General features: G+C 39.8%; 1 protein-coding gene across 3 annotated transcripts in view; it reads left to right on the forward strand.

Moving 5' to 3' along the window:
• Positions 1 to 19,307, forward strand: part of UNC80 (unc-80 homolog, NALCN channel complex subunit) — a 238,039-nt gene that overhangs the window by 22,509 nt on the left and 196,223 nt on the right. For all 3 annotated transcript variants that reach the window (XM_065880023.1, XM_065880022.1, XM_065880024.1), the window contains exons 8-10: positions 14,931 to 15,192; positions 16,153 to 16,287; positions 18,813 to 19,029. In XM_065880023.1, coding sequence (XP_065736095.1) covers positions 14,931 to 15,192; positions 16,153 to 16,287; positions 18,813 to 19,029 — 614 coding nt within the window. The remainder of the gene's footprint in view (positions 1 to 14,930; positions 15,193 to 16,152; positions 16,288 to 18,812; positions 19,030 to 19,307) is intronic.

The following is a 19,307-nucleotide window of genomic DNA, read 5'->3' on the forward strand; positions in this document are numbered from 1 at the left end:
ATAACAACAGGAACTACCTGTTGTTGGGCGTCTCCTGTGTGCCAAAAAACAGAACTAAGGTCTTTACATTCATAGTTTTGTCTAAATTTTCATTTATTCATTCATTTCTATATCTTTTAAGTGTATTCTAGACACTAGGGTTGTTTCAGTGTCAAAGTTCTTATCCTCAAAGAGCTCATTTTCTAAAAAGATAGACAGATAACAGAGAGTAAATGCATAAATAAGTAAAAATGTTTTCAAGTTACTCTAGGACTAAGAAGGCAAAACCAAAGCAAAGGGATTGGAAATGGGCTCTTTTTCATAGAAACCTAAATGATATGAAGGAGACAGCCTCAGGAAGATCTGGGAAGAGCACTCCAGGCAGAGGGAACAAGTCTAAAGGCTTTGAAGTGGGAATAAGCTCAGTGTGTTCCAGGAATGGAAGGGAGGCCAGTGTGACCAGGGGCTAGTGGTGAGCAGGGGGGTAAGGTGTAAGGAATCAAACCAATGTGGTTATTAGGGGTCAGATCACGGAGGAGCCAAGAAGCCATGGTAAGAAGTTTGAATTTCATTCCAGGTGTGATGAAAAGTCGTTGGAGTTGTTTGAGCAGTGGAGTGACATTAACTGAACTATACTTTTTAAATATCACTCCAGATAGTTTATGAAAATAGGCTTGGAAAGCAGAAGTAGATACAGAGATTAGTTAGGAGACATTTGCAACGGTCCAGGTGAGAAAAGGATGTGGTTTGGTTAGGATGGTGGTAGCAGGGGTGGAAAGGCTGAGATGAGGTTGCAGCTGAGATATATTTAAGGTAGAGCTGACATGACTGGATGTGAAGAGTGAGAAAAAGAAAAGAATCAAGCATAACTTAGGTTTTGGGCTTGAGCAACTCTATGAGTAGTTATTAAATTTATGATATGAGGAAGACTGAGAAAAATCACATATAAAAATATTCTGAATTTGCTTACTTCCACCTACCTCTATGGCCACCACCATTATTCAAGCTATTCATCACCTCCTGCCTGGAGTCCTGCAACAGCCTACTTATTAATCTTCTCTTATTCACTCTTGTCACCACCCAATAGAGGACATACAGAGACATGAAAAAAACTAATCATGCCACTCCTACACTTTAACTTTTTCAAAGGCTACCCACTGCTATCAAGATAAAATTCAAAATCCTTGAAATACCCCTCAAAGCTCCACGTTATCTCGCTGCTGTCTAGTTCTCCTGTCTAACATTGTGTAATTACTCACATTTCCATCACTAGATTCCAACATCTTCTGAGTTCTTCACATGCATCGTACTTCCTCTTAGCTCTGAGATTTGGAGTATGTTATTCCATCTGCCTGGATGGTCCTTCCATCTCTCTTTACTTATTACTTATTTACTTATTACTCTTTATTATACTTACCTCCTCATTCTTCAAGACTCAATTTAAATAGCATTTCCTTACTTCCTAGGGAGGCGTTGGCAGATTTTAAATACAATCACAGAACTCCCTGTTTTCTCTTACAGTACAAATGGCAATTGTAATTTAAAGACCTGTGTGATTAGCTATCACTGTAAAATCCGTGAGCAGAGGGACCAAATCTCTTTTACTCATTGCTCTATCTCTAGCGCCTGGCACATGGCCTAGGCGGATGAGTTTAATCTTCACAACAGCCATGCAAAGAAGGCGTTGTTTCTCTTTTAAAGACGAGGAACTGAAGCTTAGAGAGATTAAATGACTCACTCAAGGACACACAGCTTGAAAATAGAAGAGCTAGATCTGAGCCCAATCTAGACAGTTACACAGTCCACACTCTTCACTCCTCTTCCATGAGAAGGTAGGCCTTTAGGGGGAGCACAGTGGAGTTCCTATAGCAAGCTACCCACCTCCTTAACTATGTTTTTATGGAAACCTCTTTTCTTCGTGATCCGTCATTAAAGGAGAAAGTGTTGTGGTTGTTTGCCAGAATTAGTCATTTTGAGGAGCGAATGCTTAGCATCACCTTCCCCTGACCTCTCCCAACGGGTCAGAAACTCAGCTCCTATTTGGTCCTTATCTAATTGGGTCTTTTAACACTTTAACCCCGGTGTCCACTCTACACTTCCTGACACTTCCTCCTTGACTTTTTTCACGTTATACTCTGTTGTTGTTTTCCTTACCTTTCAAATGGAACCTTTATAGACTTTTTCTTTCTTTTTTTTTCTTTTGCGGTACGCGGGCCTCTCACTGTTGTGACCTCTCCCGTTGCGGAGCACAGGCTCCGGACACATAGGCTCAGCAGCCATGGCTCACGGGCCCAGCCGCACCGCAGCATGTGGGATCTTCCCGGACCGGGGCACAAACCCGTGTACCCTGCATCGGCAGGCGGACTCCCAACCACTGCGCCACCAGGGGAGCCCTAGACTTTTTCTTTGCCTTCTTCTCCATGGCCCTCCTCTTACTGTTGCTGTTTCCCTCTCCTCCCACATTCTCCCTCTGAGTGGTCTTATTCACTGCCATAGTTTCAATGACTCGCAAGGTGATGACGACCCTCAAAAGATATCCCATCTAGACAACTCTTTTAGGCTCCAAATCCATGTAATCAAGAGACTGATAGGAAGCTCTTTCTGTACTTCAAACTCAGCCTGTCTAAAACCAAATGCATTCTCCTATCTTCCCTATTTCAGTAGATGGCACCACTATCAACCCACACATCTTAGTCAAAAACGGGAGGTTTACTCCACTCCAGGTCCTTTACATTCTACCTTATTAATGTCTCTCAAATCCTCTCCTTCTCTCCAACCTCATAGTCACTGCCTTAGTTCAGATCCTTATCATCTCTTATTTGGATTTCTGCAAGTGATCCTGACTGGTATCTCTACATTCGGTGTTGCCTCCCTCTAAACCATTATCTATATAATGTTGCAAAAGTGATTTAAAATACATATCTGATCATTCTATTCCCTTGCTAACAAATCTTCAGTGGCTACCCATAGTTTTTAGGATACATTTCAAACTCCTTGGTCAGCATATGTTAAGTCTTCATGATCATTCCCGACCAAGCTTACCTTTCCCCACTTCTCTCTTGCCTCTTCTTTTTCATGTTTATTTCTGGTACCAAAATCTGTATTCGCTACAATTGCTGTACAACAAGTTACCCAAATTTCTTAGCAGCTTAAAATGAAAGAAATTTACTATCTCACATAGTTTCTGAGAATCACGAATCCAGAAACAGCTTAGCTAAGTGGTTGTGACTCAGGGTCTCTCAAGATACTGACCAGAGCTGCAGTCATCTGAAGACTTGAATGGGCTGGAGTGTCTACTTTCAAGGTCGCTCATATGGCTGTTGACCAAAGGGTTCACTTCTTCAACATCTGGGCCTCCTGAGTCCCTCATGCTCTGGCAGTTGGCTTCCCCCAAAACAAGTTACCCAGGAAAGAGGGTGAGAAACCAAGATGAAAGTCTCACTGTCTATTATAACCTAATATCCAGATGGAATCTTCAGTGTCTTTTATAACCTAATCACCGAGGTGATGTGCCATCACTTCTGCTATATTCTGTGTATCACACGAACCAACCCTAGTACAGTGTGAGAGGAGACTCCACAAGGGTGTAGATACCAGGAGGCAGGGATCATTGGGGGCTATGTTGGAGGCTAATTACAATAAATAATAATGATTACAATGTCACCATTATTTTATATATAATTATTATGACTAGATATCTGTATTTTCTTTATATCAGTCATTAAGTATTCTCATATTTCTTCTTTACTAATTCTGTTCTACACACATTCCAAGGAGTTTAATTTAAATGTAAGTGATTTCTTACCTCAAATACTATGCTTCTGCCTGACTTTAAACAATTGTGAAAAACAATGTTATGGTGAAATATTGAGGTCATAAAATACCCAGGAACTTATATTTCTTACATAATTTTTCTCAACCAGAGTAAGCATTGGAAATTTGCAAATATAAATAACAAATGATCTTTCTTTCCTCTGCCGAAACTCAGTGTTAATGGCTTTATTCTGATTTGCCTGTAAAGACAAAGCCAACTATAATGTCCAAGGTTTCCTCTTTGTGGAAGGACATTGTTTTCCCCATTCTCTGATATTGCCACAGTCAATCATCTACGTGTATATGCATTCATCGACACATATATGCACACAGTCACCCATAGCACACATAAACCTCACGTGTGAATTAGATATGAACTCAGTGGTGCTGCAGAAGAAATGAATTATGTCTTCTCTTTGCCTAGCTGCAGGGAGTGGTTGCCATGGAAATGAGGCACAAGGTAGACCTTTCAGAAAATGCTAATGTTAATGTGTCTGCATTGGAGGAGTTCATGTATGAGTCAGAAATAAAGAGAACTTTAATAAAACAATGCCAATATCCTAGGAACAAAAGCTGTCCTCTTTTATCAGAGAAATCCAATTTACCATCTCTTTTGCCCTGACCTTGTCTGAATGGAACATCACTCTTCCTGGAACTCTGCAATCAGAGCACAGGTAGCTAGTTTTTTAAAATTAATGTCAGATTTCATCTTTAATTACCATATGCATAGACTTAATTTCTGCTTCATTAAATACTGCATAGGGTCAGGACTAATTTCCACAGTTCTCTTCCTCCATAGATTATCTGTTATTTCCAAAGTGTTTTTTTGCTTCGGATGCATTCTACTAGGATCTCCCGACCCTAATTAATAATAACTTGGTTTCCTTAAAGCCATAGTTGCTTGGAAAATTCACTAAAGCAATTCCTACCTTTTTTTGACAGTCTTTTTTGGTCATAATGTATTCTACACATATCAAAGAAGTGTGGGCTAATTATAGAAAAAAATTTAAAGGTATAAAATATCTTTAAAAAATTGAAAATTATCCATGAGCTCATCAGGTAGATATAAACATTTTTTTGGTATATATACTTCTCTTCATTACTTTTACATATACCATTTAGAATAAGACTTGTGTTCATACTTTCATAAAATTTTCACTTTTTTCTGCAAAATAACTTACAGAATCATAGAATATTAGAGTTGGAAATAACTCTCCTATCATATCATACAATGAGCTGTCTCCATACCATCTTTACTCACTTATGTAAATTTTTTTCTCACATTTAATTAAGTAGATAGTTGATTAGTTAAGTAAAATGACTTATTGGTTACTTAGTGACAAGTTGATTGTCTGATAATCCTGTCCTAAATGAAAAAAACATGATTGATTATTCTTGCCTTTTATTGACTACTCACCCCAGTGTAGCTCACACTTTTAAGCCAAATAAACTTGTACTTGATAAAATGAAGGTACGTCACATTATAAATATTTGCTATAGAATGGCCTGTTAACCTCATTCTTGTTTCAGAGTCTCTTTAAATATTAAGCAACTGAAATGTGAATTTACTTAACAAATTTTGATTGCCTAAGTTATAGACTCCTTTTTAGTCTCTGATTGCGGCCGTATATTGGTGGAGTCTTGCTGTTGAAGACCTGATTATCAGCAGAACTGATCTGTTAGTAAGTAGTTAATAACTATGAGACTCAACTGTACAGTAGTAATTACTTTCAGTCAAATAAGTTTTGTGTGTAAAGACAGAAATATAGTCATCTGGCACCCTCGGGGCAAAACTACCAACATAGCATTGCAGTTAGTGTTTCCATATAGGAATTGTTTTGGATGTTGTTTAAAAGTACAAAAGTCATGCATTATTTGTTCTCTAGGGCAGTTGCCCTCCAATCTTATTAAGAATGTTTAAGAATTACCTGGAGAAATTAGGAATATGGGATGAACAGATCCAAATTACTATATATACAATAGATAAGCGACAAGGATTTACTATATAACACAGAGAATTGTATTCAATATCTTGTAATAACCTCTAAAAAAAATAATCTGAAAAAATATATAGATATACAAAACCGAATCACTTTGCTATACACCTGAAACTAATGCAATATTGTAAATCAACTATACTTCAATAAGAAAAAAAAAGATTACCTGGAGATATTGTTTAAAATAAAGATTCCTGGGTTCTATCACCAGCAATTCTGGTTTAGTTAAGTTTGAGATAAGACTTGGGGGTGTGCAAATTCTCACAGAAGCAGTACATTGACATATCACTATGTAGAACACTGCTCTAGGGACTTGAAATTATGGAACTTCCTAAACTAATTTACTAACTAGAAATATTTGGGGACACTGTGGTGTGGGGCAAAAGGTAAAGGGTAAAGATAGCTAGTCCAATGGGGGGGGATGGAAATCTGTTGAACTACTAATGTCTGCTTTCATCACCGCAGCCTAGTCAAGAAAACAACAGGCTCTTATAAAAAGTCAATTGACTGTCACAAATGCTTGAGGACCTAAAATTACCCAGCTGGTAGCCAAGCCAACCTCATACTTTGTCTTTTCTTTATAAATCCAAGAGTACAGCACTGAAAAAATAAAATCCTCTTATTCTAGGTATGAACGATAGGCTGAGAGGAGTGGGTTAGTCCGTGCTTTTTAAAAAATGAGAAATGGAGTGGGGTGGGTGGGAGGGAAGAGTGGTGAAGGCCTCTTAGGCAAATGGTAGAAATGAGAATCAAGGTTGTTACTTTCCCTCCAACTGGGCTTGGGGACATAACCAGTCAGGGTCTCAGGAGGAAACAAGTGATAGACTGGTAATTTGAGAAGAGATTAAAAAGGGCTATTTACAAAGGTTTAGATAGGATGTAGCGAAACCACAGGAGCTAGTGCAGTACTCCAGGGAGAGTGCCGTCAGGAGGCCCACCAGGAGGCTCCAAGTCTGCGTGGGCAATGGGAGGGAACAGCTGTGGAGAACTGTAGGGAGAGAGTGATTAATACGATCTGTGACCTACTGTGGTCACATCGGTCCTAGGCCACAGTATGAGCCCTCAGCAGATCTCTGGGAGGGAGGAGTCTTGGGGAGAAAATCATTGTCCTTCTTCCTTCCCATCTCCTGTGGGAGCCTCCTGTTGCAGAATTCACCCTGGGGCCAAAGGCGTGGGAGCCTTCTATAGAGTCTATACAGACCAGTCTTTCTGGACATGGAGGTAGAGAAGGGTGGAAAGTGGATGGGGTTGGAGAGCAGAGGTTGGAGGCAAATAAGAGATATCCTGCCCAAGAGGAGAACCTTAATTTTGAATCTAACCCTCATACTTATGAAAACTCAGCAATTCACAATTCTGAGACTCAGCCTTTTAAATAAAATGATTACATAATGAAAAGTTAGATAATAAAGTATTTTGAAAGAAGAGTCTAACACATCACCCAGAGGATGATGAGACATTTGTGTAAAACTATATATATAAATTACATATATAAATATCTACATTATACATTTATTATATATTTATGTTATATATAATGGATGTACAGAGTTCTGTATAAATGTGTATCAATATATATGTATATTATATAAAATATAGTGTACATATGGATAGAGTTTCTGTATATATAAATAGTGGATATTTAGTCTATATTGATAAAGTTCAAGATCTTAGTTGGCTAAAATTCTCTAAAGAAACCCAGAGAAAAATACACAACACCCAAGTGGTTAGTTTTATGTATTTTCACAGGTGAATACACTAGAGTAATCAGCACCCAGGTAAAATAGAACATTACAAGCACCCCAGCCTGGTAGATCATATAACACCTAATTAATTTTTGTTAAATGAATATACGTACTAGCATTTATTTGCCTATTCTCCTTTGGCTGACTTTGAGAATGTTCTCTAGGTTTTTACTGTAACAAAATTGCTACAGTAAACATTCTTGTGCATGTCTCCTTGTGTACAAGGTTTCTCTAAGGTGGAATTTCTGGATCATAAGGCAGGGGCACTGTAAAATTTACTAGATATCACCAAATTGAACCCTGAAAGGGTTTACCAGCAGTGTATGAGCGTTCCCGTGTATTTGCACCCTCCCCATTTCTTACTGTCTTCAGGCTTCTGTACTCTCACAGATCTGATGGGTGTGAGGTGATATCTCATTGTGGTCTAAGTCTACATTTCCCTGATTATTCATGAAGTAATCTCTTTATGTTTATTCTCTCTTTAGGTTTTCTTTCTGGTGAAATTTCCTTCCATACCCTTTGCTCCATTTGAACTATTTGTCTTTTTCTTACTGATTTATAAGCATTCTTTATTAATGAGAAGAATAATCCTTTGTAGGCTAAATACATTGCAATTATCTTTTGTATTTTGTAGACTTTTCACTTTATGTTTTTTAATAGAAGTTTTACATTTGAAATAGTCAAATTTATCAATACTCTCTTAAAATAGTTGGGGATGTTATCTTTAAGAATCCTTTCATATTGGTTATAAATATTTTCTCCATAGTTTTCTTCTGTTTTGCCTTTGCTATGTCTCCAGTTCATCTAAAGTTGGCTTTTTTTGATACATGGTGGTATGAAATAGGGATTTGGTTTCTCCACATGAATGACTTTTTTTTTTTTTTTGCGGTACGCGGGCCTCTCACCGCTGCGGCCCCTCCCGCTGCGGAGCACACGCTCCGGACGCGCAGGCCCAGCGGTCATGGCTCATGGGCCCAGCCGCTCCGCGGCACGTGGGATCCTCCCGGACCGGGGCACGAACCCGTGTCCCCTGCATCGGCAGGCGGGCCCTCAACCACTGCGCCACAGGAAAGCCCTTCCTAAATTTCTGTGCCCTCAACTTTTAGGATTTTCTTTTGTAATTAGCATGTGACTAAACCTTGTTTTGTAAATCCAATGTGAACATTTTTGTCTTCTATCCCATGAATGTATTCAGTATCTATTTTGATAACTGCCATTTGGATTTATATTTTCCATTTTATTTTATTTTGTGCTTTTTATATACTCTGCTTTTTTTTTTTTTTTTTTTTTTTTTTTTTGCGGTACGCGGGCCTCTTACTGTTGTGGCCTCTCCCCTTGCGGAGCACAGGCTCCGAACGCGCAGGCTCAGTGGCCATGGCTCACGGGCCCAGCCGCTCCGCAGCATGTGGGATCTTCCCGGACCGGGGCACGAACCCGTGTCCCCTGCATCGGCAGGCGGGCCCTCAACCACTGCGCCACAGGAAAGCCCCTATACTCTGCTTTTTATGTTTCTTTCTTCTCTTCTGCTCTGCCTGTTAACTGATTGAGTTTTATCTAATCTCCTTTATTCTTCTATTGGAAGGAGGTTTTCTATTATATGGCTACCATTGAAAGTATAACATGGATATTTATCTATTGAAAGTCAGAATTAAATAAAATCCCAGTGTTTCAGCTCTGCCTTGTTATATATTGTTATATACACTTGTGAAAACATCACCAAAGTCAGGATAATGAACATACCCCTCACCCTTTAAGGTTTCTTTGTGCCTTTTATAATTTTTCCCCTTCTGCACCCCACTCTTTCCTCGTTCATAGGCAACCAGTGATCTGCTTTCTGTCACTATGGATTAGTTTGCAGTTTTCCAGAATTTCATATAAGTGAACACATACTCTTTTTACTCAGTGTAATTATTGAATATATTAATAGTTCTCTTCCTTTTATTGCTGAGTAATATTCTGTCAAATGGATATACCACAGTTTGCTTATCCACTCACCTGTTGATGTGCATTTGTGTTGTTTTAAGTTTGGGGCAATTCCGTTCTTATAAAGTCCTTCTCCACTCCAAGATTATAAAAACAAATAGCCAAAATTTTTTCTATTATTATTATAGTTTTATATTTTTGCCTTTAAATCTTAATCTATCTTGATTTTATTTGGTGATACAATATGCTAATTAAGCAAGGTTAAATTAAGTTTTTTTCTGAGGAGTAAGTCAATTATGCCAATATTATTGACTAGTATATTCTTGGAACTAATTTGATTCATGACCTTTTTTATATATTAAATTCTTGTAAATATTTGAATCTTTTGTAGCACTGAACTTTTGTTTAAACTCTTGGCTAAATATTATTGTTGTAAAGCACAGATTAATACCTGGCAATTTATACTCTTCATACTTCCTGTTAAACCTTTCTGGATTACTCCCAAGCTTTTTTTCATCCATCCAGTTAAGTTTCAGAACAGTCTTATTGATTTATCAAAGATAAATCCCTTTAGAATTTTGGTTAGAATTTGTGATATTGTGATTTATAAAAAGAAATAGATGATATTTGGTCTTTGTCCTTGTTTCTGGCACAAAGATCCTACAACCCTTAGAGTTTCCTAAGTGATGAGAGGGGCAAAGGTATGTTTTGTTATGTTAATGAGGTGACTTTTGGACAGCATCTAAGGTTAAAGGCTGGCTGCCCGGAGAACTAATCACGTGATTAGAGGGTTGGAAATTTTAGCCTCACCCCTGACCTCCCGAAAGGGGAGACAGACTGGAGGTTGAATTAGTTGCCAATGGCCAGTGATTTAATCAATCACTGCCTATGTAATGAAGCCTCCATAAAAACCCAAAAGAGAGGGTTCAGAGAGCTTCCAGGCTGGTGAACACATGGAAGTGCTGGGACAGTGGCGAGCCTGGAGAAGGCATGAAAGCTCCGTGCCCTTTCCCCATACCTTGCCTTATGCATCTCTTCTGTCTGGCTGTTCTTGAGTTATATCCTTTTATAACAAACTGATAATCTAGTGAGTACATGAGTTTCCTGAATGCTGTTAGCCTCTCTAGTGAATTAATTAAACCCAAGGAGGGGACCATGGGAACATCTGATTCGTAGCCAGTAATTCAGAAGTACAGGTAACAACCTGGACTTGCAGCTGGAAGCTGGAGTCCTGGGACAGGGGTTGTGGGAACCTCCAATCTATAGCTAGTAGGTCAGAAGTGCTGGTAACAACCTGGACTTGTGACTGGTGTCTGAAATGGAGTGGGAGCAGTCTTGTAGCACTGAACCCTTAACCTGTAGAATCTGACATTGTCTCCAGGTAGGAGGTGTCAGAATTGAGTTATATTGTAGGACATCCAGTCGGCATCCAAAGAATTGTTGGTGATGTGGGAAACACTCCCTTCCTACTTCCACACATTGAAACTGGGTACAGAACACAAAAGAGAATTACATTAAACTTATGGATTCCACCTATAAAGAGTGGAAATCTTTATAGAATTGAGTATTTATTCCAATGATTATAGTTTGTCTTTTCGTTTATTAAGATTTTTTAAAATGTTCTATAGTACTGTCTATAGTGGTTTCCAAGTGTCGCCAGCTTCTTGTATTACCATTCTCTTTTAGTTTGTGGGTTGTTGTTCTAGGCTAACTTGTTTAGTGCCTGTGCAATCTTTCCTAATATATCCTGATACTGATTATTTTTTTCAGTGGTTTGTAAACCATAATATAGGACAATGATCAAATCTTATGTTGAGTGTTAGATATTCCCTACATAAACTGATACCAATTGATGTTAAATTGATCTTTCTTCCCCTTACTTTTTGGAGTGGTTGTTTATCTTCAGTTTGTTAGGTCAAATATTATTTAAATTTGAATGTATTAATAAGTTACGTACGTGGGCTTCTCATTGCAGTGGCTTCTCTTGTTGCGAACATGGGCTCTAGGTGCGCAGGCTTGAGCAGTTGCAGCATGTGGGCTCAGTAGTTGTGGCACGTGGGCCCTAGAGCATGCAAGCTTCAGTAGTTGTGGCATGCAGGCTCAGTAGTTGTGGCATATAGGCTTAGTGACTCCGTGGCATGTGGGATCTTCCCGAACCAGGGATCAAACCCATTTCCCCTGAATTTTCAGGCAGATTCTTAACCACTGTGCCACCAGGGAAATCCTGAAAAGGCCTTTCTTATTTACATTTTCAAACTGTTTATTGCTTGTATGTACAAAAGCCATTGATTTTATCATCTTTGTTTTGAATCCTTTTCTGAAGTTTATCAGTTTATTCAAATAAATGAAGACAGACAATAAGCATGTAAACAAAATAAATATAATTTCAAGTCATGCCATGTGCTATGAAGAAAATTAGAACAAGATGAAGAGATGAATAGTGGGAGAGTGAAGCCATTTCCCATAATGGTTAGGAAAGACCTCTCTGAAAAGATGACATTGGAACAGAACCCAGATAAAGCTTAGATCATAAGGATAGAAATTTCCACATAGAGAAAAGCTCTGAAGCAGGCAAAAGCTTGATGTATTCAGAGGTAGTAAGAAGGTCAGTGTGAGTGGAGCACAACTACCAGATGTATCCAGATGGGTCCAATCAGGAAGGAGAAACCACACAGTAATTTGAACAAGGCAAGTTTAATATAGTGAATTATTAAGTATAACAGAGGATTGGGGTATTGGGGTAATGAGAGACCAGCTAGTAAGAAGTAAAGAGAATTCTAAAGCATATAGAAATAGCAGATATAATGGAGCAGTCACCAACTTCGAAGCTCAGACACAACACCCAAGGAAGAAGCCCTCCAGGACTGAGATCCAGACCTTGTTGGAGAGGACAGAGTCACACCTCACTGAATGGCAGAGAAGTCAGCGTGGTGCTGTATCAGGGGAACATGCTGGAAATCTGCCCTCTGGAACTTGTCAGAAATCCACTCTCTAGGGTGCTAGGGAAAGCTGTTCATGGGTGGGGGTGGGGGGCTCTTAGTAGAGGCACTTTGCTACAGAACTTCCTGAAACGGGATGTGCCAGGGGAGCTGTTGACCACTGGGTGCTGCTAGCCACTGATCACGGAGGAGCTGGGCACAGGAAGAGCTGTGAGTGCGGCAGGAGCCCAGTGCTAGAAAAGTCACCCAGGCTGCAGACCCTGCACACTGGGGAAGCCGTGTGCACTGCAGGAGCTCAGCACTGGACACACACAGACGCGACGGGAGCCTGGTACTGGAGAAGCTGCACACAGTGGAGGGATGTGCCAAGCAAATCCATCAGAACTAGGAAGCAAAATTCTTTCCTCTTGCAATACCTCTTCCATTCCCTCTACTGACAATGCTTAACATCATGCCAGCTGTCAACAGAAAAATACTTAAAGGACTCGAATCCATTTTCACAGAGCAAGCAGAAAAGATGAACTTGGAGTTAAGAGGGAAAAAATAAATAACTGGCATGCCAATGCAAGCATGATAATGAGGTTAGAGTGATAGACACAGCCAGATCATGCAGGCCATGTTGGCCACTGTAAGCAGCTTGCATTTTATTTTAAGATCTTTATGTAAAAATCTATTGGAGGGGTTTGAGCAGAGGAGTGGAGAAACAAGAGAAGAAGCAATAAGACTAGGAAGAAGTAATTGCAGTAAAGCCTAATGGGACATGTTGGGGTCTGTGGAGCTAAGTGGTTGGAAGGAGAATCTATGGGACTTCCTGATGGATTAAAAGTTGCCATGCTGTTGATGTCCAAAGCGTATTCTAGCTCCCTGTAAGAGGGATAAACTCTAACGTTCCATACATAGAAACTGATATGAAGAAACGCTTTCTACAACCAGTTGACTGCCCACTTGGTTAAATAATTAGTATCGTAGCAACTTATGTGGTTGAATTGTAACTTATACTTAATTTGCTACTTCCATTAAAATATTCAAGAATATTAGACTACAAGATAGCATCAATGGTCACAACCATCGTGTACATAGACGGTCACCCCTCCACATGCCAGACAATGCTAATGAGAGTAGAGAGGAGAAAGGGCATCACGTGCTTTGGTAGGGGAGTAGAAAGGCTATGAAAATGATTCACAGGGCACCAGACCTCGTCGGGGTTTGTATATCTGAACTTTTTACTACACGCACAGTAAGAGATATATTTTACTCATGACTCGCGGCAAGTATGTAAAGTGAAACAGAAGTATCACCAACCATACAAATCCTTACTCCATTTGTTGCATTTTGATAATTTTTATTCTAGTTAACATTTTAATAATAGTCATATCCTTTTGAATTCATTTCCTGAACCAGTAATGAGTCATAACCTCCAATTCAAAAAATATGTGCCTAGTAAATTAAGGAGAACCTTTCCTTCTCACTCTCAGTGGCTACATTTTTCTTTCTTTTTTTTTTTTTTCTGAAGCTCTTCATGTGTGGGTGGCACCATTTGCTAGTTGATAGCAGGGTATAAAAGTTTTTCTTTTGCATCATTTAATTCAGGAAGAAATTATGCTGGGGGTTAATTTCAGATTTTAGATTTAAGATTCCATCTTTGGATTCCAGAAGTTCTAAGTTTATAATTTGTCATGTATTGTCTATCATTCTCACCAGACCATACGTTCCTCAAGGTGAGGAAGTTGAACTTAACTTACCTTCATATCTCCTAAGATACCTGAGATGCTGAGCAATTGCTTAAAACTAATTTGTAGTGCAATTAAGTTGAACATTAAATAATGAATATATCGTGTGTTTAAACTGAATAATAGAATTCCAGAATTCTGAGATTTTTTTAAAAATTAGTTTTGCTGTCTTATATGGATATGACTTTAGAATTTTCAAAATGATTTCATTTTCCTCAGAGTATAACTTCTGTTTGTTTAGTACTTTGCAGTTTGCTTGGCTCCTTTACATAATATTATCAAACTGCAATTAAAATATCCCAGTGAAGTACACAAATATTATGCCCATTTCTATCAAGGTACAAGTCAACCTGATAGCTTAGCGTAAAAGAAACAACATGATCTGAACCTCATCTGTTTTTATAGACTCTCATCAGTGCCCACCACCCAAATTACTCACCAACTATACCAACTGCATGATTCTCCCCCACCGACTTAAAACTCATGATTTTTTAAAAACTCCGTGCCTTCGTAGGCATTGTTCCCTCTGACTGAAATGCTGATCCACTCTCCTGACCCATCCTCAACTTTGCCTGTATAATTGCTACGTATCCTTCAAAACTCTCTCAAATGTCTCTACTTCTAGGTAGTATCTAGCAAAAGCAAAATGAGTGAGACCAGTTAGGAGGACAGTAGAGTAAACCAGACAAGAGATAAGTGAATGAATAAATGACCAAATGAGAAGAGCAGAGCTATAAGCTACATTGTGCCTCCCCTTGGAATGTATGACCGCCAGGATAATCACGTTCTTTCTGCCATTGGGAACAGGGTCTCTCTCGTGATTCCTCCATGCCAAAGGTCCCGCTATGCCACCTACTTTGACGTTGCTGTTCTTCGCTGCCTACTCCAGCCCCATTGGTCTGAGGAGGGCACTCAGTGGTCTCTGATGTACTATCTACAAAGGCTGAGACACATGTTGGAAGAGAAGCCACAAAAGCCCACAGAGCCGGATATTCCTCTCCTGCCCAGACCCAGAAGTAGCTCCATGGTGGCGGCAGCTCCCTCACTAGTGAACACACACAAAACCCAAGTAAGAGAAACTTGGTCCATTATCATTTGAACCAACAACTTCAGCCATAACAGATTCTTTGTTTCTTCTGTGCATCCAGTGCTGACTGTTGGATTGGTGGGTTACGCTGATGCTATTTTCCATCTTTTACTGCTGGACCCTTTTGCCGTTCTTTAGCATTTAATTGACCATTCAAAGAGGTGATCTAAATGCCTCTTACACACAGTTATCTGGAGTAAGCCTCTGTTGATCCAGCATGATGGAAAATGGATCCTCTGGTTAATCAAAGTGCTAGTCAATTGAGAGTTTTCACGTATAAGTGTCAATTGATGATATTATAAAATGCATGACACTAGCACTTTACTGAACGTGATTTAACCTCCTTTTGCATAGCTCACATTTTCCAGTGCCTCAGTGTCGTCATTAGCAATTTCATTTTTTGATATATAGTCTAGCTCTTTATTATAGGTGTTTGGAGGAGTAAACTGAATGTGTACTGATGACATCCCCCTGAAAATCACTTTTTGATAAATGAAAGTCCTAATACCAGCTTGAACACTTGTTCTTTTCATCCTTTTCGTCAATACCACATATTGAATATGTAGAGAAAAGTACGATTCACTGTGTGTTCCAGTTGTCTGGGCTTACTGAAATGTGATTTGGCTGCGTCTAAAAGACGTCTGCGTATTCTGAAAATAAACAGGAGCAATATCAGAATGAAAAGGAAATATGCTCTGTTTTAGTAATAGATGATTCTGCCCAAAGTGAATATCTCCTCTGGTGAATCATTAAATGTAAAAATACTTTTTTTTTTTTTTAATAGAAAGAGGAAAGGAGATACCTGTCCCCTCCTTATTTTCTTAGCTTTCCTAAATCTGGAACTTCGTAGTCTCACTGTTGAAACTCCAAACAGAAGTTACAATTAACATGAAATATATCTCTAAGTCCTTGATCATTAATCTACCTTTATTGTCTATTAAGGATCTCACCATGAAGTGTAATGAAGAGGAAAAATCTCTCAGCTCTGAGGCTTTTTCCAGAGTTTCATTGACCAACCTACGTAGGTCTGCAGTCCCGGATCTTTCTTCAGACCTTGGCATGAACATTTTTAAGAAGGTGAGTAGAACCATTTATGTTCTTTGCATTTTGGTAATAAAAAAAAAAATACACAGTGGGGCATGAGATGCTTCTGATCATGCTGCAAAGTTGGGTGGGATGGGGAAGGACTTCAGAACAGAGGTCCACTCCCAATTATAGCACTGGCTGGCAGCATGACCTTGGGCAAGTCCCTCCTTGTGCATGAGTACTTCCCATTCTACATGTCATGTGGGGTTGTTACAGAATTCAATCCTGATGATGTGTGTAAAGTGCTTTTAGTAGTGTGGTTATGGACATGGTTGTAGTAGCAGTAATGGTAACTTACATTTGTATGGCTCATTCTCATTTTACCTAGCACTTTATATAAATAATTCTCATTTAATCCAATGAGATTTTTTTTTTCCTAAGGTCTGTTTTGTTGTTTTCTTTTTAATTTATTTATTATTTATTTATTTATTTTTGGCTGTGTTGGGTCTTTGTTGCTGCGCGCGGGCTTCCTCTAGTTGTGGTGAGTGGGGGCTACTCTTCGTGGCGGTGCGCAGGCTTCTCGTTGTGGTGGCTTCTCTTGTTGTGGAGCATGGGCTCTAGGCGCACGGGCTTCAGTAGTTGTGGCACACAGCCTCAGTAGTTGTGGCTTACGGGCTCTAGAGTGCAGGCTCAGTAGTTGAGGCACACGGGCTTAGTTGCTCCGCAGCATGTGGGATCTTCTCAGACCAGGGCTCGAACCCGTGTCCCCTGCATTGGCAGGCGGATTCTTAACCACTGTACCACTAGGGAAGTCCTCCAATGAGATTTTTATTCTCCACAATTTACACCTAAGAAACTGGGTCTTACTGCAGTTCTTAAAGTGTTGGGATCATCATGGAACATTTATTCTTGAAATCATCTCTGTTTTAAAGGCAACGGACAAACCAAGTTTTGTTGATGAAGTAGTAAATCCTTATAACTGACCCCTAGGTTTACGACCATCACTTCTCTTTGTGAATGACGGTGTAGGTTTCCATTCAATAAACATTTATTGAACATCCATAAGAAGCTAGAACCATAAAGGTGGGAAATTAAAGGTGGAGTCTTTGTGCAAATAAACTGACTTGGGAGTCAGTTGACTGGGGTTCAAATTCCAGCCCTACCACTTTCTACCCATGCGATACTGGCAAAATGATATTGGTTTCTTCATCTATAAATGGGTACATAATATACTTATCTCAAAAGGTTATGAGGATTGAGATAATGCATGTAAAGTCTTCATTGGTGCAGTGGTTGGGAGTCCGCCTGCTGATGCAGGGGACACGGGTTCGTGCCCTGGTCCGGGAAGATCCTGGTCCAGGAAGATCCCACATGCCATGGAGCAGCTGGGCCCGTGAGCCATGGCCACTGAGCCTGCGCGTCCGGAGCCTGTGCTCCACAACGGGAGAGGCCACAACAGTGAGAGGCCCGCATACCGCAAAAAAAAAAAAAAAAAAATTTATGTAGTTTTTGAAAGGTTGAGTCCAAACTCAAATCTAGGTCTTCTAACTAAGTAATTCATGCTCTTACGAATCCACACCTCACCTCTCTATTTTATAAGTGAATGGAGCTAATCAAATAGAAAATAATACATGTAGAATAATATATGTGTGATGGCTTATTTTTCTCTTTTGCAAAATGACTGGTTTATGTCAATGAATAACACAGAATTAACAACCTATCTGTGAACTCAGAGTGTTGCCCCACAAGCAGTGCTCTGCCTTTCATTGATGATGTAGTAATAAGCAATGGCTGTAGTTTTTCTAAAAATGTCAATCAGTGGGGGCAAAAGAGGTTTTCCATACTGACTGCACATGAGAATCTGCAGAACTTAAAAAAATTCAAGTGCCCAGGCCTGACCCCACACCTATTAAGTCACAATTGCCGAAGGTTAGGCCCAGACGTCGATATATTTTAAAAGATTTCCAAGCAATTCTAAACTCTTAGTTATACTGGACCTTGAACTTATTTGACTGGTAGGAGTAATAGAGTTGCCTCTCCTTATGGGCAGAGGCACACATATGAAGTTGTTTGGTTGAAACAATGTATCTCAGTCTGGAGAAATGGAACAGAAAAAGACTGGCTGATCCAAGTGATGACTCAGGGATCCTATACTCTAATGCAGGGCTTCTCAAGTTTTACCAAGCATCAGAATCACCTACAGGGCTTATTAAAACACATTGCTGGTTTCCCCTTTTTGGTTTCTGATCCAGTATGTCTGGGGTTGAACCTGAAAATTTGCATTTCTGACAGTTTCCCAGGCACTGGTGCTGCTGGTCTAGGAGCTACCCTTTGAGAAGCACTCCTCAAACCCAACCCAGCAAAAGAAAAAAAAACCCAGGAAATATATCTTTTCCTTAGTTTCTTTCACTCTTTTGACACATTGTAGAAATTTCTTCCATCTCTATTGGATGACATTCAGTGACTTTCCAGGTCTCCTTTTCCTGTATTTTACCCCAGGTCATGGAGCCCTTTGGGAAGCAAACTGTAACCTTGCCTTTGCCCTGTGCCTGACCCTTCATCTCTCATTTCTGTAGTTCAAGAGCCGCAAAGAAGACAGAGAGAGAAAAGGTTCCATCCCATTCCACCACGCGGGGAAGAGGCGGCCTCGGAGAATGGGAGTGCCATTCCTGCTGCACGAGGACCACCTGGATGTGTCCCCCACCTGCAGCGCATTCTCCTTCGGAAGTTTCTCCGGGCTTGGAGAAGACAGGCGAGGCATGGAAAAAGGAGGCTGGCAAACCACCATTTTAGGTGACCACAAAGACCTTCCAAAGTAGGGCAGAGCTTCAGTGACCTGTTTAGAAATCTGGATCTAGGGCTCCCAGGGAAATGTGGATCTTTCTTGAACAGTTTAGTCAAGGAATTTGGTCCCAAATACAGGTTCCCCAGGACCAAAATAATGCTGTGTCTTCATAGCCAAAGAAATGCAGATAATTGAATTATGCAGCAATCCTGTTTAATTAGACAGGTCGTAGCCCTATTTCTTAGATCATTCTATAGTTCAGTGATTTTATTTTATTGAAGTATAG

Source organism: Phocoena phocoena, chromosome 7, assembly GCF_963924675.1.
Source record: "Phocoena phocoena chromosome 7, mPhoPho1.1, whole genome shotgun sequence".
NCBI classification, from domain to species: Eukaryota; Metazoa; Chordata; class Mammalia; order Artiodactyla; family Phocoenidae; genus Phocoena; species Phocoena phocoena.